The 22,469-nt window shown below is 26.4% G+C and overlaps 1 protein-coding gene across 1 annotated transcript in view; it reads right to left on the reverse strand.

Moving 5' to 3' along the window:
* The window catches only part of LOC126893597 (uncharacterized), a 93,244-nt gene that overhangs the window by 13,023 nt on the left and 57,752 nt on the right, over positions 1–22,469 (reverse strand). The window contains exons 2-3 of the mRNA XM_050663961.1: positions 12,958–13,072; positions 9,703–10,216 (exon numbers count right to left, since the gene is read on the reverse strand). Coding sequence (XP_050519918.1) covers positions 9,703–10,216; positions 12,958–13,072 — 629 coding nt within the window. The remainder of the gene's footprint in view (positions 1–9,702; positions 10,217–12,957; positions 13,073–22,469) is intronic.

The raw sequence follows: 22,469 nt of genomic DNA on the forward strand, positions 1-22,469 counted from the left end.
GTTTACAGTTGAGTTCTGACGTTTCGACTCATTGCAAAGTCGATCTTCAGTAATAAAAGTGTGTGTATTAATGCATAAATTTTTCAAAAAGTTATAGTAATTTAAAGTTAATAAAATAAAATTTGAAATCGTAAATTTTAACACCAAAATTGCATATTTTTTATCTATGGCAACTATTTTTACATAGAAGATATGTCGTCAATACTCGGAAAGTCAGGTTCCTTATCAATACCTGAACTTAGTACTTATCTACCTACACACTGCATAAATTAAGTGTAACATTATACACGTACATGTAAAACCTTATATATATATACAATGCTACGCTAAATCTGAGATTTTATCTGGCCATAGGGGGGAGATACAAAATAGCAACTTCTGCATATAAAATTTAATTTTTCAATTTAAGTTTTGAAAATGTTCCGGAAAAAATCCGAGCTTCAAATATATGCTAAAATAAAGCTTAAGTTATGTAAGTTAAAAACTATAAGTTAAAAAAATTAATTTGTCCCAACGACTTATCTTCTAGATGAAAATGGTTGCCGTAGTTAAAAAACATGCAATTTTGGTGTTAAAATTTGCAATTTCAGATTTTATTTTTTTAACTTTAAATTTTAACTTTCAATTGAGCGTATTATCAAAAATATAATTACAATTGTAAAAATCCATCGTTAAATTCAGGTGAAACTAAAAATCATTTTTTNACTATAACTTTTTGAAAAATGTATGGATTAATACACAAATCTTTGTTACTAAATACATAATATATATACCTTTCATCCGACATACTTTTTTTGTAAATCTTGATAAATTTACTTATAAAGAGGGAGTTAAAATTTTTAAAAATACGAGTAAAAAGTAGAACTTTTTTCACATAACTTTTGAAAATGTTCCGGAAATAGTCTGAGCTTTAAATATATGTCAAATTACTGCTTATTATAATAATTTAAAAAAAAAAAATTGTCCCGAAACCTTATCTTCTATGAGAAAATGGCCATCCGAATTTAACGAAAGATGTAGTTTTTATGTAAAAATCACTATTTAACATGAAAATTTTCAAACTTCCCACAGGAAGCATTCAAAATAACAATTTTTCACACAAGTTAAACTTTTTCAACTCAATTTTTGAAAATTTTCCAGAAATATTGACATTTCAATTTTAATTACATTTTAAGTTGAAACTTAATTTATTAGATTACTTAAGTTATTTTAATTAATAAAAATTTCTCTCTAATTGCTATTTTTCATATAATTATACAGTAATAAACACATCATTATTTACTGAATTCTATTTTAAGTAACGTATTTTAAAATATAAGTAAATAAATTGAAATATAAATGAAATTAAATGAACAATTGGCATAATAGTATCTTCATAAATCATTTATATTCCTACTTAAAATAAATAACAAATAAACATTAAAATAATGACATTGAACTATACGTGGATCTCAGTACAAAATTTTTTTGTTAGTGTCCCTTGATTTTTAAATTATCAAAATTTTATATTATTTATTTATAATTTTTTTTGTGCAAAATATGAATTTATTAAATTGTTATTTTGCATTAATCGTTATTTTAATTCAGTCACTACCATCAAATTTTGTTGTATCCAAATTAATCCCAAATGAAAAAATTGAAACTCTTAAAAAAGTACTTGTGAATGTGGATTTACGGAAGCAATTCAAGGACATAGCTATTAGAGATAAAAAATGGAGAGACAAGAAAAAGTTCAACGTTAATAACTTCTTTGATGATATAGAAAACGGAAATAATACAGATCAGAATAATATATACTTTAATAAAAAGCCTGGTGAAGTAAGTTCGTCAAAATCTTTCCATGTTAATTCAAGCAATTACGATGAAAAGGTAAATGTAATTTTTAAATTCGTAAGGTGTAAGTGTTGTGGACATATTAAGTGGTTTAATCGACTTTTGTCATACATGACTAGTGGTTATGATATGATCTGCAATGAAGAAATAAATACACTAGAAAAAACAATGACGTTAAAAATAAAGAGTTTGCTTCTTACAAGAATCCAGGAATATAAAGAATTAGTACAAGTACTTTATGATTATGCATGTTTTTTTAAAAGTTTATTTCCTGAAGGTAAAGATAAAGTAAGTGATACTGACTCTTTTTTTTCGAAACTATTGCCCATAATAAATATGTCATTACCTGAAGGTGATTATTTTNCAAAACTATTGCTCATAATAAATATTCCACTACCTGAAGATGATTATTTTGCAAATGATTTTAGTGAAATATTATACAAATCATATAGGGATATTTCTAATAATTCAAGAGACTTGTGTTCTTATTCAAACAAAATTCCTCACAAGGATTCATATAACAAAAAATACAAATATCTTATGTTGACTCGTGTAGAATATAATGATAGCTTTGCAGAATATATGAGTAGTCAATTACGTTTAGTTGCAAAAGAAATTTATGATTTGATTTCACAGTTGCCATTAAATGAAAAATTAGAATAATACATAAGATTGAATTATCAATTATTAATATTTATAAAACATGTATAAAAATTAATAATGCCAAATAAAGTTTTTATAATAGTAGTTATTTTAAGAGTAATCGAGTGACTTTAATAAATTACTCAGTAAATTTAACATTTAAATTTTTAAAATTATATTATATTCTAATATTTAAAAAATATATAATTATTTTATTATTATTAGTTATATAATAAAATTTTTGGAAATANTCTTTTTTATATTTTTAACTTTATAACTTTTTGAAAAATGTATGGAACATTTTAATTTTTTTAAGATAAGTACTATTTATATTCTTCTTTTATGTGACATACTTTTTTTTTAAATCGGACCATCCCTTAATACTGAGGCAGTTCAAATCTAAAAATATATATAGAAAATAGAACTTTTTCAACTTAACTCTTGAAAGTGTTCCGGAAATATTGACACTTTTATAAACATCGGTCGCCAACGGACCGGCGGGTCAAACGCCGGACGTGTTGTCGGAAATTAGCCATCGTCGGAACTGGTACGCTAATTTTCGTTCTTAGCGTACGTTTTTTTTTGTGGTTGTGTGCGCTGCAACATTTTTATTTTATATATATTTTTTCGAGAGTGTCCGCTATGATAATTTGTATGATGTAATTTTTTTTATTGGCGTCGGCTAAACCAGTCTCCAGTTTCTTTAGCCCTTAGGAGCTGATAACGTATACGTTTTGTTTTAATGTTTTTGAGCCAGATTATTATTTTAGTGCGCCGTGCCATGAGCACGTGTGGCGAATTTTTTTATATTTTTTTTTGTGTAGGAGTCCCTTTTTTTTTTATTATTTAGGTCCCTCAACATGGCAGGCGTGTTACAAGTTCACCTGTCATGTTCCATGAATATATTTTGTGATTTTTGTATACAGGGTGGCCCACCACTCACTGACAACTTAAATAACTTTTGATCCAGTTAATATTTTTAGCTGATTTTTTTTTTAAATACTAGTTATACGTTAGGTCTATAGCTATATCTCAATAATTAATTTTTTTACATTTTATTAAAAATATTAATTATTTTTAAATTTTAAATAAAATGTAAAAAAAAAATCTAAGATAGCTATTTTGTAGAGTAGAATTTAAGAAAAATTTTAGTAAAAAAATATCTTANTATTAATTATTTTTAAATTTTAAATAAAATGTAAAAAAAAAATCTAAGATAGCTATTTTGTAGAGTAGAATTTAAGAAAAAATTTAATAAAACAATATCTTATTAATATTCAGTAGTAAATATTCTAAAGTTTGTGAAAATTTGAATTTTCACGTATTATTTTACGGTATTAAACATTGAAATACGTATTGAGAAAAGGACAAAAGAAAACACTATCTTTTCGTGATTATTGTAATTTGGAGGTGTATAACTTTTTCCATGAAAATGACATACTTTTCAATGAGAGTAATGAGCAATAATTGCCTTATCCAATTTCTTATCATGGTATTAATACCAAGGTTGTAAATTATAGTAATCTGTATATAGGTATTATATTATATTTTATGGGGTGATGCGGATATATCATTAGTGCAATGTGGTGACGTAGTGCATTTATTTCCGGGGTGTCCCAACGTCTTGCAAGCTAAGTCTAACTGCCTAAAACCAGTCGCTTACTTAGGACGTATACTCGCCGTGCTTAGCGGCACTGCCGCGATTAATAGTCAGCGGGTACCCGAAGACGTTCATCGTATTCTCTAATATTAAAAGTGTAAGTGTAACTATTGTTTTTATAAAATCTGTTTTTTTTTCTTTGTTTGTCCCCTTTAATTTGTAGAAGAGGTTTTTCGACCGTTCGGTTTTTTGCCTCGTGTTAACTTAATTTTTTTTGTTTTTTTTTACTTAATAAATTCCCCTTAGTTTAACTTAACCTTCATATTTTTCTTTTTTTTGCGTGTTCCATCTTCAATGGACTCGTGTATTTTTTTTCTCCTTTCAACAATCATCTCCCCTTAGTTTATAAGGTACGGTCAACGGCCTTGTATAAGGTCATCCCTCATTAATATGGTTATGTGACAACTGTCACGAGGTTTTGGTGTACATCTACTATCAACGACTCAACGGACATCAACTTTAATATTTATTAATTTTATATTTTTGTTTAATTGTTTTAATATACAAAAGTTGATTTTTTTTTAATCCCACTGTGGTCCGACAATACACTGTGTCTCGCCCAGTAGGTTGGCGACCCTTTTCTTGTAATTTTTCAATGCGCCATGAAAGTTACAAATTTTTCGTTGCGACCAATTAATTCGAATTTTTTATATTTATAACCTTTCAATTAATCACTATCAATATCGAGAACGTCTTCAGTTTCTGAAACGAGTTGTTAATTATCATTTATAGTATATTTCACTATTACCACACACTTCATCTATATGAGAATCAAAATCATGTACATTATCTAGTAAGTTTAAAGTATGGTTATGTTCACATTAGTCTATACTTAATTTAAAAAAACAATGTTTTAAATATTGTAATTAATTAAATTCGCGACCGTTGACACCTTTATCCACGGATCCAAGTGACTTATCGGTTTTAACACCTGGTCATTTTTTGTTAGGTGACTCGCTATCCGCTTTTCCCGAACGTGACGTAACGAATATTATGGAGAACAGACTAACTCGCTGGAGGCGTGTTGTTCAAATTACGCAAAAAATATGGATTAGATGGAAGAACGAGTATCTCAATCAGTTACAAGAGCGAAAAAAATGGTCACAATCAAATGGTCCTGGTTTGAAGAAAAACACTGTGGTTCTCATGCGTGATGAAAACATGCCCCCTTTAAAATGGTCAATTGGAAGAATAATGGAAGTTCATAGTGGTTCTGACGGTGTCATACGAGTGGCTACTATCCGTACAGCAACCGGTGTATACAAACGAGCTGTTCGTCAATTATGTCCATTACCATTCGAGGGAAATTGTACACCAAGTTCAAATAATTAAAAATGTTTAAAATGTATGTTTAGTAAATTATGTTAAAATGCTTATGATTTGAAAAAAAAAAATATAACAATAATATCTAGTCTAAATATTGTGATATAAATTCTTGTTGTTTTTTTTTTTATGTATGTAATGTATTAATTATTATTTGTATCTCTATTATAAAATATGTTCATTGTTAAAGTGTCCTGCAGTTAATGTTTGTTGCTAAATGAAGTTACCATAATTTTTATTATTTATTTATATATTAATTTAATTATTTGTAATTTATTTAAAACATGATATGTTATTTCTAAGGTATAATTATTTGTTATTTATCTGAGAATGTTTTACAGAACTATTGTTTATATTTTTGGCCATGAATGTGGGTCAATTGTTTGTCATAATCTTATTTGTATGTACTTTATATTAATTCTATTGAAATGTGTTATTTCAAGGTAGGCGGTGTGTTCGCGCTCGTTATCGAGCTATTAAGAGATATCTATAATAATAATGGTCGCCGACCAATATATGAAGTAGTTATATTCGATCTACGTACGCGCGCGGACAAATCGCCAGCTTACAAGTAAATTATAATAAAACGATACAGTCCACTATTTTTAATATTCGTATTTATTAATTATTAATTTATTTTTTTACAAAAATCGTATTTTACCTTCGATGCGAACCTGAGGAGTTATTGGTTTTACTAAGATGTGTTTATTTTTTTTTTTTTGTCTGTTACCAATTTCTCATCTTTCACCGAGCCGATTTCTTTTAATGATACGTCAAAAGATAACAAATCGTATCTATTCAAAGACATTACGTTAAAAAATTAAATAAAATTCCTTAGTTCCCCGTAAATGGGGGAAACTTCCAAAAAAATTACAAATTTGAAAATCGTTAATTTTCGAAAATTTTTCAGTTTTTTTTACTTAAAATTGCCATAACTTTTATTAAAATAATCAAATCAATATAACTTCTTTTTATATAGATTCATGATATTATTACTATTCATTTGGTATATTTTTTTATATTTGACTCTTTACCTGCCCACAAGGAGAGATTTAAAATGACAACTTTTTCACAAAAAATTAATTTTTTCAATTTGACTTTTGAAAAAAATCTACTTTTTATGGATTTTTAAAGCTGATGAAAAATTTTTGATAAATATTAATGAAGGTTTATAATAAAAAAAAATTGAATATATTACCATAACTTTTAGCTCAATTACATGTTTAAAATTGAAATCTAGGCCAGTCAACAAAGGAAAAATTGCAGAAAAAATTCTTAACCAAATTTTGTTTTTTTAAAAGTTGAATTAAAATATGTATAATGACATACTAACAGCCCTCATAGATTGGAATTTTTTTTACAGCCTCGAAAAAGTTAAAAAATATGAGTTTTTTTTATTTTCTCAAAAAATATTTAACTTACAAAGAAAAGTTTCGTATAAAAGTTGTTTAAAAGTCAATTATCAATAAAAAAATTGTCATATATCTCCAAAAAAATTACAAATTTAAAAATAGCCATTTTTCGAAATTTTTTCAATTTTTTTAAATAAAAACTGCCGTAACTTTTTCAAAAATAAATATATCAATATTACTTTTTTTAGCTTCGATTCGAATTTTACTATGATGTGGTTTTTTTTTTTTTTTTTATGTCTGATGCCACTTTTTCTCAGCTCTTTCTGAACCGATTTCATTCAAAAATACGTCAAAAGATTACAAATCGTATCTAGTTGAAGACATTACCCTTAAAAATTGAAAAAAATTCCCCCGTTCCCCGCAAAAGGTGGAAATATCCAAAAAAATTTAAAAATCCCTAATTTTCGAAATTTTTTCAATTTTTTTCTTAAAACTTCCATAATTTTTTGAAAAATCAACAAATCAACATATTTTTTTTTTACTAAAACCTTAGATGTTTACCTTTCATTTGATATCATTTTTTTGAAAGTTTAACACTTAACCTGCTCATTGGGGGAGATTTAAAATAGAAACTTTTTTACAAAAATTAACTTTTTCAACTTAATTTTTGAAAATGTTAGGGAAATACTGCGTCCTTTAAACATATATCAAATTAAAGCTTATGTTATATACAATCAAATGAAAAAAAAAAATTTGTCCCGACATCTTATCTTCTATGTGCAAATGACTGTCGAAAATTTAAAAAAAAATGTAATGTTTGCGATAAAAATTACATTTTATCGGGATGTTTTTTGTACTTAAAACTGCCATAACTTTTTCAAAATTGAACAAATAAAAATAATATTTTTTTGTATTAAAACCTTAGATATTTCCTTTTCATTTGATATAATTTTTTTTGAAAATCTAACACTGCTCACTGGGAGGATTTAAAATAAAAACTTTTTTACAAAAAATAACTTTTTAAACTTAATTTTTGAAAATGTTCCGGGAATACTGCGTCCATTAAACATATATCAAATTAAAGATTATTTTATGTACTATAAAATGAAAAAAAAAAATTTGTCCCGACACTTTTTTTTCTACATTTAAACGGCTGCCGTAGTTAAAAAAACACTATTTTTGTGTTAAAATTTTCGATTTTCGATTTTAAATTTTCAACTTAAAAATGCTATAACTTTTTGAAAAATGTATATATCAGCACAAATTTTTTTTTTCTAAATACATTATAAGTACATCTTTCATTTGACATACTTTTTATTAAAATTGGACAATTTCCCCTTATATAGGGGGCGTTCAAAACTTAAAATATTGTAAAAAACATATATCTTTTTCAACTTAACTTTTGAAAATGTTCCGGAAATACTGCGTCCTTTAAACATATATAAAATTAAATCTTATTTTATGTACTACAAAATGAAAAAAAAAAATTTGTCCCGACGACCTATCTTCTATGCGCAAATGGCTACCATATTCAAAACTATGCTATTTTTGTATGAAAATTATGGGTTTTGTATTTTATTTTAATAGAAGTTGATGTTGCTTTTGCAATTATCCATCAATTTTTTAAAATTAAACACTATCTACAGATTTGCATCGAAGCGTTTCTTATGATAGTGATTTTAATCACTGTCATATTAAATCTATACTGGACCCAACTGTGCAATGTCTCCACTATGCCACGACCCCACTGTGCTACCATTGTTTTTATTAAAACTTTCACTTTAAAGGACAAAAAGAAGTAGCTCAAAATAATTACTTTTAACATATTAAAAATTAAACTTATTTTTTATAGATGCTTGATGTTTTTACCTATCATTTGGTATATATTTTTTTTATATCTGAACCTTTATCTGCCCACAGGGGGGGATTTAAAATGACAACTTTTTCAACTTAACTTTTGAATATGTTCCGGAATGTCTGACACTTTTATATATATATATCTTAAATTAAAGTTAATGTAATATACTTTTATTTAAAAAAAAAAATTTGACCTCTGGACTTGTTTTCATGATTCTCGATTTTATTTTTTATATTTTTAACTTTATAATGATACAACACAATTTTTTTATGAGAATTAATATTTTTTAATAATCCCTTTTTCATTCAACATACTTTATATTAATCAAGATATTAATAATGAAGTATCAGATAATATAGCTTTTGGAATAATACACCAATTTTTTAAAATTAAACATTATTTAAAGATATGCGTCGAAGCTTTTTTTTTGATAGTGATTTTAATCACTGTCAGATATCATTATACTTGATCCAACTATGCCACGACACCACTGTGCAGCGACCCTCCTGTGCTGGGTTTCTTTTTTTAATATTAGAACATAATATAATTTAAAAAATTTAAGTGTTGTATTTAAGGGGTAATTTATTAATATAAGTCAGTCGATTACTCTTAAAATAACTAATATTATAACAGTTTATTTGGCATTTTTAATTTTTATACATGTTTTAAAAGTATTAATAATTGATAATTCAGTCTTATGTATTATTCTAATTTTTCATTAAATGGCAACTGTGAAAACGAATCATAAATTTCTTTTGCAACTAAATGTAATTGACTATTCATATATTCTGCAAAGCTTTCCTTATATTTTACATTAGCCAACTTTCGATTGTAATTTCTGTTATATGTAATCTTTGGAGGAATTTCGTTTGAATAAGCACACAAATTCCTTGAATGATTAAAAATATCTCTATGTATTTTTTTTAATATTTCACTAAGATCATTTGCAAAATAATCACCTTCAGGTAATGGCATATTTATTATGGGCAATAGTTTCGAAAAAAAAGAGTCAGTATCACTTACTTTATCTTTACCTTCAAGAAATAAACTTTTAAAAAAACATGCATAATCATAAAGTACTTGTACTAATTCTTTATATTCCTGGATTCTTGTAAGAAGCAAACTCTTTATTTTTAAGGTCATTGTTTTTTCTTGTGTATTTATTTCTTCATTGCAGATCCTATCATATTCACTTGTCATGTATAGCAAAAGTCGATTAAACCACTTAATATGTCCACAACACTTACATCTTACGAATTTAAAAATTACTTTTACCTTTTCTTCATAATTGCTTGAATTAACAAGCAAAGATTTTGACGATCGTACTTCACCAGGCTTTTTTACATTATTCTGATCTGTAATATTTCCGTTGTCTATATCATCAAAGATGTTATTAAATTTGTATTTTTTCTTGTTTTCGCATTTTTTATCTCTAACAGCTATGTTCTTGAATTGATTCCATATATCCACATTCACAAGTACTTTTTTAAGAGTTTCAATTTTTTCATATGAGATTAATTTGGATACCACAAAATTTGATGATAGTGACTGAATTAAAATAACAATTAATGCAAAATAACAATTTAATAAATTCATATTTTGTACAAAATAAATTATAAATAAATGATATAAAATTTGATAATTTTAAAATCAAGGGACACCAACACAAAAATTTTGTACTGAGATCCACGTATAGTTCAATGCCATTATTTAATTATTTTTTTGTTATTTATTTTAAGTAGGAATATAAATGATTTATGAAGATACTGTTATACCAATTGTACATTTATTTTCATTTATATTTCAATTTATTTACTTATATTTTAAAATACGTAACTTAAAATATAACTTAGTAAATAATGATGTGTTTATTACTGTGTAATTATATGAAAAATTGCAATTGAGTATAGACTAATGTGAACAAAACCATACTTTAAACTTACTAGATACTGTACATGATTTTGATTCTCACATAGATTAGTTGTGTGGTAATAGTGAAATATACGATTACATTGAATATACTATAAATGATAATTAACAAAGCGTTTCAGAAACTGACTTTCCCGATATTGATAGTGATTAATCAAGAACCAAGTTTTATTTTAAAAAAGATAAGAAAACTAAATGGCTAAAAATAAGCGTCCTAATACTTTGCGTACGCGTTCTCATATTATAATACATTTACCCGGATGAAATCAATGGCTAAAAATAAATCAGATACTGCAAGCGGGCTTTTTATATATTGGCTTGTAACAACAACGTGGTTTGCCACTTGCATAACGACTAGCTAGAGTAGCAAGGGTCGCCACCACCTAGACGAGGTGTCACACCTATCAGATAAGTTTACCGGACCATTGGTGGAATTTAATTTTAAGTTAATTAAAAGTATAATCTAAGTTAATATATCGTTATATGTATAAATTACTATAATGCCTCGTGGTTTATAGAACACAATTATGACAATCAAAGTTGTATGTGGTTGATATGTAAAACATACCGTAGCCTGTGTCTAGATTAAGGAATAGGAATGAAATACACGCGAGTAATTAAGTTAATCGCGTAATAAAATAAATATTACAGTTGAAATTAATAAGGAAATTTAATATAATTTTTAAAAAAAGAAAATTAAGTTAAACATGGACAAAAATGCGAACGCATCAAAAACCATGTCTACAAATAAAGGCAATACAAATAAAATAAAATATTTAAACAAATAATATTACAAACATCACGGACGGTATTGGAACACATCCGTTAATGTTAATCGGAAATTAATGAAGAACACCAGGAGCGGTCTGGACACTCGCTTCTTAGCGTTGGCTAGAAGAAAAGGGAAACACGTGCTCTCCACACATAAACAAAATTAAGTTAATTTACAATAAAATAAAATGAAATAAAATAATTAATAAAATATAGCTCATTACATAAATATAATATAAAAAAGAAAGCGATACCCGGTCTCCGAAGAGACCCATCCGATGGTCTGGATGCTTCGTCGAAAAGACCTGGCCGTTTGCCGTTGGCGGCTCTACTCCATCATTGAAAAATATGTCAATAAAACAACAAATGTGTGCACCCTAGCACGGTCAATGACAGAAGAAAGAATAGAGAAGAGTCAACACCGATCTAACGGCAATTTCAAAACGATAACNAAGTAAAATTGTGCGCTAAAGTGGTCCATTGATGTTAGCAGGTGTCAACCAATCAGTATCACAAAATCTCGAAGATCATTACCCTATGTGTTAAGTGAGTTCCAATTAAGAGGAAGTACCTCTAAAAAAAATTAAAATATAATACACATTTTTTTAATTCGTCCATTGAGTAATTACAACATATATTTGGAAGGTATATAAAAATAATAATAGCAACACTAAGATTTTATAATATAAAGCATAATATATAAATCTTTTTTACATACAAAGCTGCTATAATTTAAAAACCTTAAACTTTTTAACCATATTTGTAAGTCAAATAACATACAATATAAAAAATTATATCCGAAAAACAAAATAAATATTTAGTTTCATAATTAAAAATCTACAAATGAGCTAACAATTTAAAAATACTTTAATATTATAAGTATTTATTTAACTATTGAAATGACAATGTAGCAATATATAAGCACAAATAATTTATAATTTTTTTTAAGTCAGTCTATATCTAGTGTGATTAATAAAATTTATAATTTAAAAAAAAATCTGTCTGTTTTTGGTTAATATACATAAATAAAAATATTTCCTAAAATTTTATTATATAACTAATAATAATGAAATATTTAGATTTTTTTTAAATATTAGAATATAATATAATTTTAAAAATTTAAGTGCTGTATTTACGGGGTAATTTATTAATATAAGTCCCTCGATTACTCTTAAAATAACTACTATTATAAAATATTAATTTGGCATTTTAAATTTTTATATATGTTTTATAAATATTAATAATTGATAATTCAATCTTATTTATTATTCTAATATTTCATTTAATGGCAACTGTGAAATCAAATCATAAATTTCTTTTGCAACTAAACGTAATTGACTACTCATATATTCTGCAAAGCTATCATTATATTCTACACGAGTCAACATAAGATATTTGTATTTTTTGATATATGAACTCTTTCGAGGAATGTTTTTTGAATAAGCACACAAATTCCCTGAATATTTATGAATATCTGTAAAGGATTTTTTTAATATTTCACTAAGATCATTTGCAAAATAATCACCTTCAGGTAATGACATATTTATTATGGGCAATAGTTTCGAAAAAAAAGAGTCAGTATCACTTACTTTATCTTTACCTTCAGGAAATAAACTTTTAAAAAAACATGCATAATCATAAAGTACTTGTACTAATTCTTTATATTCCTGGATTCTTGTAAGAAGCAAACTCTTTATTTTTAAGGTCATTGTTTTTTCTTGTGTATTTATTTCTTCATTGCAGATCATATCATAACCACTAGTCATGTATGACAAAAGTCGATTAAACCACTTAATATGTCTCCAACACTTACATCTTACGAATTTAAAAATTACTTTTACCTTTTCTTCATAATTGCTTGAACTAACAAGCAAAGATTTTGACGATCGTACTTCACCAGGCTTTTTTATATTATTCTGATCTGTAATATTTCCGTTGTCTATATCATCAAAGATGTTATTAAATTTGTATTTTTTCTTGTTTTCGCATTTTTTATCTCTAACAGCTATGTTCTTGAATTGCTTCCGTAAATCCACATTCACAAGTACTTTTTTAAGAGTTTCAATTTTTTCATACGAGATTAATTTGGATACCACAAAATTTGATGATAGTGACTGAATTAAAATAATGATTAATGCAAAATAACAATTTAATAAATTCATATTTTGTACAAAATAAATTATAAATAAATGATATAAAATTTGGATAATTTGAAAATCAAGGGACACCAACACAAAAATTTTGTACTGAGATCCACGTATAGTTCAATGTCATTATTTTATTGTTTTTTTGTTATTTATTTTAAGTAACAATATAAATGATTTATGAAGATACTGTTATGCCAATTGTACATTTTTTTTATTTATCTTTCAATTTTTTGACGTATATTTTAAAATGTATTACTTAAAATAGAACTTAGTAAATAATGATGTGTTTATTACTGTGTAATTATATGAAAAATTGCAATTGAGTATAGACTATTGTGAACAAAACCATACTTTAAACTTACTAGATACTGTACATAATTTTGATTCTCACATAGATTAGTTGTGTGGTAATAGTGAAAGTTACGATTACATTGAATATACTATAAATGATAATTAACAAAGCGTTTCAGAAACTACTTTTTTCGTTAAATTCAATGGCCTTTTTATCATAGAAGATAAGGTTTCTGGAAAATTTTTTTTTTTTTAATTATTATTGTGATAAGCATTAATTTGACATATATTTAAAGCTCAGACTATTTCCGGAACATTTTCAAAAGTTCTATGAAAAAAGTTCTATATTTTACTCGTATTTTTAAAAATTGAAACCCCCTCTTTATAAGTCAATTTATGAAGATTTACAAAAAAAGTATGTCGGATGAAAGGTATATATATTATGTATTTAGTAACAAAGATTTGTGTATAAATCCATAAATATTTCAAAAAGTTATAGTAATTTAAAAAAAAAAAATAAAATTTGAAATCGTAAATTTTAACATCAAAATTGCATGTTTTTTATCTACGGCAACCATTTTCATATAGAAGATAAGTCGTCAATACTCGGAAAGTCAGGTTCCTTATCAATACCTGGATGGTCGGAAACTTAGTACTTATCTACCTACACACTGCATTAATTAAGTGTAATATTATACACGTACTTTATGCTTTCTGTAAAATATATATATATATATAAAATGCTGCACTAACCAACTGTGCAAAATGTACAAAAAAACTAAGGTGGCTAGAAATTTAGAGCAGCTTTAAAAAAAAATAATACTGAAGTCCCGCTAAAAGACAAATTGCGAAAAGATACTTAATTATAAAAGGTTAGAGTAAGAGATTTTCATTTACAAATAATGTCGGAAAAAACGAAAATTCCCAAAACTATTTTATTTTTTACTTCAACTATTTTATTTTATGTCTATAATTTTGACAAAATATACAGTGTGTATTACACACTGTGTACTGATCATAATGTATATAAGTATAAAAAAAACGGTTAATAATTACAAATAATTTTATCATTCATAATTTGTATTTGTTTTATTTGTAATTATAACTCTGGTTTGTTTTATTACTCATAATAAAAACTAGTCAGTAACCATTATGAATAATTATGTTTACTTATGACAATCAGGCGCTAATATAGGTTTTTTGTCTGGGAGGGGTACAGTTCATTGTTAGAAAAATATTCATATTAAAAGTTGTTATTTTTATACATGCGAGGGGTTTATGAATATAAAAACGAATGATTTTCAGTACGAAGTTTATTTCAAAGGTAAAAATAAGGAATATATTTTTATAAATATTATGGTACCTTTAATAAGTCTATTTATGACTTCTAAAGAAGATGAAAATATGAAATAATATCAAAAACTAAACAAAGAATAAATAGAGTATAAACTATAAAAGTGAATGAAAAACAAAAAACCAAACGCTCTTTTTAAGATAAAAATGAATCACAATATTATTGCACTTATTGCAGTAAAAGTCTTCTAATTTTTGTTGCAGAAAATATACTAACTACTGATTTTATGTGTCCTGTGCAAACTCATCAACGCTTGACCCACCAAACGATCCTAGCTCATGGAAGATAGTAGCCAAGTATTCAGTCTATGAAGAGCCGAAAAGCTCCTTTCTGAGCTTGTCACACTAATTGGAATTGTGCTCACTATTTGTAGCCCCATATGAATATAGGGGAACAAGTCTTTGTCGCACATTCTAACCTATCATGCATAACACTAGAACTTTCATGTGAAAATTTGCTAAACAGCTCCATCGAATTTAAATGGTTATTAATTTAGGGAGCTACTTTGACAGTTACTCAAAAGAAATAAGTTAAATAGAATATGACGGGATTTGTGTTCTTATTTGATCCACTATTTTATTGTATTAATAATGTTATTACTCGGGGTATGAGTACGAGGGTCTGTAAGAAAGATAGAAGATGATAGGAAATAAAGTGATCTTTATTTTAATAATGTGGGATTCATTATAATTTATTGTCAATTTTTTGAATATCAATAATGCCACGAGTTTTGACGGTTATCGATGATAGGTGGGATTGAGTCACCTCGTGTGTCTACCCATAGTAGTATGGTGGCTATACATATGAACCTCCAACCTAACTCCTGAAATAGACACGTATCAACAATATAACTCTGCCAAGTAACTCTGTACAAACATTATCGATTTATTAAATTTACTTGGTATATTTATTATTATTGATAATCACTTGATTTTCCTGTATGCCTACTTAATCTATGTACTCATAAATTTAATTCTAAATCTTATTTATTTTTGGTAAATTTATTAGATTCCTATCTTGATATTTTCTGTGATACTCTTAAATAAATAGATGTTTTATTTTTTTGTACAAATATAATGGTGTTGACGGCGGATCACTTCTTGCATATATTTCGTAGTGTGGAATGATCGAGCGCAGTGAGTGCCTCTGTAAATATCTGATTCCATCTGTCCTAGAATGCTCTTTATTTTTGGCTTTTTATATTAAATTGACCGTAGTTCAAAGGCAATAAGTAATCCCTGACGCCACCTTTATTTCTTTATTAAAAGTAATTTATTACATTTTCATCAATAATGATCTACATATTATAAAATACTATTATATCTTATAAAATAAATTAGACATAGTTTATTACCCTTCATCTTATGTGCTACCATTACATATTGTTTATTATTTCCTATTTGTTTTATATAATTAATATATGCTTTTTTCTACGAAATTTCATTAGTATATTTAAACATTTAAAAGGTACATCTATATATCTGAATTTTATTTGTATACATTTTATTTTGTGTAATTGATTGATTGAAGTCATAAATACTACATTATAACATTAATAATCTAATGTATATACAAATAATTTATTATGATATTAATGATGTACTATGTATATCATTACAATAACGACTAGCTATAGTAGCAAGGGTCGCCACCACCTAAGCGAGGTGTCACACCTATCAGATATTATTACCGGACCATAGGTGGAATTTAATTTTAAGTTAATTAAAAGTATAATCTAAGTTAATATGTTGTTATATGTATAAATTAACATTCGACTTAAAATAAAAATAAAAGTAAAATTGAAATGTCAATATTTCCGGAAAATTGTCAAAAATTGAGTTGAAAAAGTTTAACCTTAGTGTAAAAATTGTTATTTTGAATGTCCTTTGTGGGAAGGTCAAGAATCAGATTTTTAAAAAAATTATATCAAATAATTGAAAAATATCCAAAATTTTGAATATAAAAAAGAAATTTATTTAATTTGGTTATTTTTCAAAAAGTTATGGCAGTTTTAAGTATTAAAATATTACATATTTTGTAAATATTTATTATTAATTCTGAAATTTTCATGTTAAAATCATGTTAAACAGTGATTTTTACATAAAAACTACATTTTTTCGTTAAATTCGATGGGCATTTTCATTTTGCATCGAAGCTAAAAAAGCATCAGGTTCAAACAATTTCACAATATGCAGTATATAGTTAAATATAAAAAAATATGGCCAGATTAAAAAAAAATATGTCATATAGAAGGGACATGTATGATATATTTATAAAAAAATATTATGGATCATTTATTAAAGTTTAAAGTTTAAAAATATAAAATCGAGAATTTTATAATAAAAATAACTTTTATTTTAACTGTGTTTGATATTTGCAGATAAAAGACTAGACGACGAGATAAATTGTATAACTTGTAACGTGACAAAAGTATCTAGTTATTTTTTTTTGTCTATTTGTATATATATAGATATTTGTTTTGAACCGAATGCGGACTGCGACGGCGTTAGTCAGTAAAATTATCATGATAAGGTATTGTGATTTGTTTATGCGCGTGCGAGATAGTCAGCTGTGTACTACTTCAGACCGGTTAATGGACGGCATTTGTGTGTACATTCACCCCGCACCTTTCCTATCATGAACGTCATTTGCACTGCTCACCGCATACATTGTCGCCATATGATTTAAATTGTTCTTAGTAATTTCCGGCACTGGGTATTAAGTTTTTCTTTTGACCCCTACTCCAAAGGCTAGCCGTGTTGTCGCCAACGGACCGCCAGGTCAAACGTCGGACGGGTTGTCGGAAATTAGCCATCATCAGAACTTGTCGTCGCTAATTTTCGTCCGTAGCGGTCGTACTTTTTGTTGTGTGCGCTACAACTGTTTTTTTTATATATATACATTTTTTTTATGTCAGTGTCCGCTATTCGTTTATGTAGTTTTTTTTTTTATTGACGTCGACTGAACCTAAAATTTTTTTGAATAACTATATTTAAATAAGTCATTTCAATAGTAAATAATATTTTCTATTATATTCCGATGGATTATGTTCTCAGGTGGTTTTTATGTTCTAAAATAAATTTTTTTAGTTTATTGTATAACAAGTGTGGATAAATTAACAAATAAAATTAATTAGACATTCATTATTTTATAAAAATAAATTAAATTTCAACATGAATATTTTTATGGAAAAAATTAATAACCGAAAAAAAGGCAGATGATATATAAAAAAAAATCACCTGTATGTTTATAGAACACAATATTGTGGGAGTAAATTTAACAGTTAAGTTGATAATTTTCTACTTTTTATATGTATAATTCAATTTAAAATCCCTATATAAAAGAATATGGCCAGATTAAAAAAAGTATGTCATATAGAAGGGACATGTATGATATATTTATAAAAAAATATTATTGATCATTTATAAAAGTTTAATCTTTAAAAATATAAAATCCAGAATTTTTAAAATAAAAATGACTTATATTTTAATTGTGGTTGATATTTGCACATACAAGACTAGGTGACGGGACTAATTGTTCAACTTCAAGGTTATCTTAAGTTATTATTTGTTTCTGGAAATAAATAGGCTAAATACGAACTCTTACGTAGCAATTCTTAGGATATTTTTAAATTTTATCGTGATTTTGCATAATTTGAGTTTTAAACATATTTAGTACCGTAATAAAGTAAATATAAGATAATTAAAAATAAGTAATTTTTCAACTATTGTAACAATAAAAATTTCGACAAGTATTTGATTTGAATAATATACAGGTGGTCGATTTATCGTAAACAACTCAATTACTCACAAAGTAAATAAAATATTGAAAAAAAATCAATTTTTTTAATATTAAACATGTTTTGATTTATCAACTCTAATTACTTTTTAGAATAATGCCCTACAATTTATAGGGGTCATCTTTATTTTTCCAATTGGCAACATACAAACTTAAATAGCTTAATAAATAGTTAACAAGTCTCTAATTGAAAAAATTACTGGCCAATAATAACTTTTGGACCGGTATCATTGACGTTTTGAACACTTTATAGGATTTAACATATTCTGATATCTTTAACAACTTTTTATAAAGGGAATATTTTCTATAAATTCATTTTTAAATAACTGTTACATTTTTAAACTACTATAAAAACTTATTTCTTATTATCTTTTAATCAGTGAACCAAATATTTAAAAATAATAAGTTCAGATAGTAAAAATATTTAAATATCGAAAATCGATCTTATAACCACTTAAGGTATACTTCTGGTGAACCATAGATTTTATAAGCAATGTTTATAAGATTAATGTATTGATTATACCTCATTGTTTTTATCTATGTCATAACTTAATTGTTATTTATTTTTTTATGATAAGCCTAGTTTTAGATACTTTTCAATAATACTTGACATTTATTATCACTATTGTCGATTTAGTTATCTTTCAGACACAATCGTAAAAGATCTAACTAGTTAACACGTGACTCGCGAGGTTTATCTTTAATTAATTACAGCATTTGTAACATTGTTTTTTTTAATTAAGTATAGAGTACTGTGAACAAAACCATACTTTAAACTTACTAGATACTGTACATGATTTTGATTCTCACATAGATGAAGTTGGTGATAATAGTGAAATATACGATTACATTGAAAATACTATAAATGATAATTAACAACGCGTTTCAGAAACTGAAGACGTTCCCGATATTGATAGTGATTTATCAAGAACCATGTTTATTTAAAAAAAGATAAGAAATCTAAATGGCTAAAAATAAGCTTCCTAGTACCGATAGTACGCGTTTTCATATTATAATACATTTACTCGGATGCAAATCAATAGCTAAAAATAAATCAGATACTATGGATTATTTTGATTTATTATATTGTGATTACCCGTATAATTACACGTTGTACTAAGAAATATATTTAGTAACTTTTACGGGGACTTTTGATAGAAAGATATGTCAATTAAACGACATAAAGTAAAATTGTGTGCTTAAGTGGTCAATTGATGTTAGCAGATGTCAAACAATTGGTTCGGAAAAATTAAAAAAAAATATTACAGCGACTTTTCTTTCACAGTGTTCAAAAAACGGTGAGCTGAATAATACCATATTTGGATTTCAAAAACATTTACCCTTATTTCTTCTAAACCAAAACCTACTAAAATAGTTATACTTTTAACATCATTGCACAATTTCGCTCTTATTGATGAGTCAACAATTCCTAGAAAATTTAAAATAATCATATTTAACAATAGCACTAAAGGAGTCAAATCTATATTCAAACCCTATCCAGCCTACCCTATGTGTTAAACGAGTTCCAATTAAGAGGAAGTACCACTTATAAAAATTAAAATATATTACACATTTTTTTAATTGGTCTATTGAGTAATATTATTGAGTCTATTGAGTATTATTATAATAATAATATTTACATATTGTAATAATATATAAAAAATTATATGTATATATATATATATATATATATATACTAAGATATAAAGTGTTGTCGTATACTATAATACGCCGTACCTTGTAAATATAACAAGATATGTTTGTTTGATGTCACCAGTGGTGGACATACTTTAGTATGTCGAAGACAGTTACCTTAAAACTAGAGAGAATTATTTAAAAGAAAAAAAATAAGATACACGTGAATATTGAAGATATTCACGGAATAAAAAGATTTTTGTTGATTAAGAAAATTAAGGGGAATTTATTAAATTATTACAGTTAAGTTAATAGTGGATAATACCCGAAGGCAAAATCCACTCTAAAAATGAATGGAAAAGAGAGAGAAAAAAAAATTATTAAGAGAAAAAAAAATTATTAAGAGAAAAAAAAAAATTTAACCTACAACTTTTAAACATTACACGTGAAGTGTCTTCCGCATCGGAACAAGTCCGTGTACTCCAAACGCGGCGGATAATTTTTGTAATCTGGCCGGCCGGACCGTACTTGGGCACTGCGGGAATAATATATATATATTTATATGTATTAAATATACATGACTCACCACTGACCAATAACCTTTAAATATCAATACTAGATAAAGTTTATATACATTTCATAAAAAAAATAAATTTAAAACAGAAAAGGCTCAACACATAACATTACATTACATAAAAACAATACGATACCCAGTCCCGGATGGGACTCATCCGAAGATGGGGATCTCGGCCCCAGAAAATGGCCGACGCCTTACAAAAATTAGTATATGATTTTTCACAACGACACACGAAAAAAAAAATTAATATTAGCTGTACGCACACAGCAACAAAATACCACAACGGCGGTTCAAAGGGAAGAGAAAAACAATTTTTGTTACACAACGGGCGAGACACAACGGGCGAGACACAACGACGACGACGATTACCTTTGGGAGAGTGTAACGGCTTAACAATTTACAAAATATAAAAAAGATAAGTATATTAACAATATTAAAATTATACAGGTATTGAAAGTGGTGGCCAGTGTATGTGTCATATAGGGAACGATTATTAAACTGATAAAGAATATTGTGTGTAGAGCGTTCACCTTGACAGCAACAATACAGTTTTCTGATTACACGGCCGGATATATCGTACGCGCGCCCATTAGCAAAGCAAAACAGTAAATCTATCTATACCATAAAAATTCAAATTTTGTCACGTTACAGATACCCCCTGAGAAGATTTGACGTAAAACGACAAAACTTCTCAAGAGATTGAACTGACAAAAATGAAATTCAAAAGAAAAGACAAAAAAAAAAATATAAGATTAGTGCAGACTTATTGCATAGGATCTCTGTACTTCCGCAAAAATATTTTATGTTCCCTTAATCTTCCCATTATCAGGATCTTGAAGGACATATGAATTAGTATTTTTGACGTGTACAATAATATATGGACCATAATATAACATAAAAAATTTAATGATTATTTTGTCAGCACCTGAACTTAATTTGTGTGATCGCACCAACACAGTATCTCCGATATTAAAAGTAGTGTGTGGACCTATGCGGTCATGACGTTGCTCTTTTGAGATTCACGTGCTATCTCAAACTTTGTTTCGAGTGGAATATCAATAACTGGTGGAAAATCTATTATAGTTTGAATCAATGACTGATGTTTCTCATATATGTATTTATATAGCTATTGAAATAACAATATAGCCATATTTAAGCATAAATAATTTATAATTTTTATTAAATCAGTCTATATCTAGTATGACTAATAAAATTTGTATTTTTAAAAAATACCTGTCAGTTTTTGGTTAAAATACATAAATAAAAATATTTCCAAAAAAATTTTTATATAACTAATAA

This window comes from Daktulosphaira vitifoliae, unplaced genomic scaffold (genome assembly GCF_025091365.1).
Source record: "Daktulosphaira vitifoliae isolate Bord-2020 unplaced genomic scaffold, ASM2509136v1 Scaffold_1, whole genome shotgun sequence".
Classification (NCBI taxonomy): Eukaryota; Metazoa; Arthropoda; class Insecta; order Hemiptera; family Phylloxeridae; genus Daktulosphaira; species Daktulosphaira vitifoliae.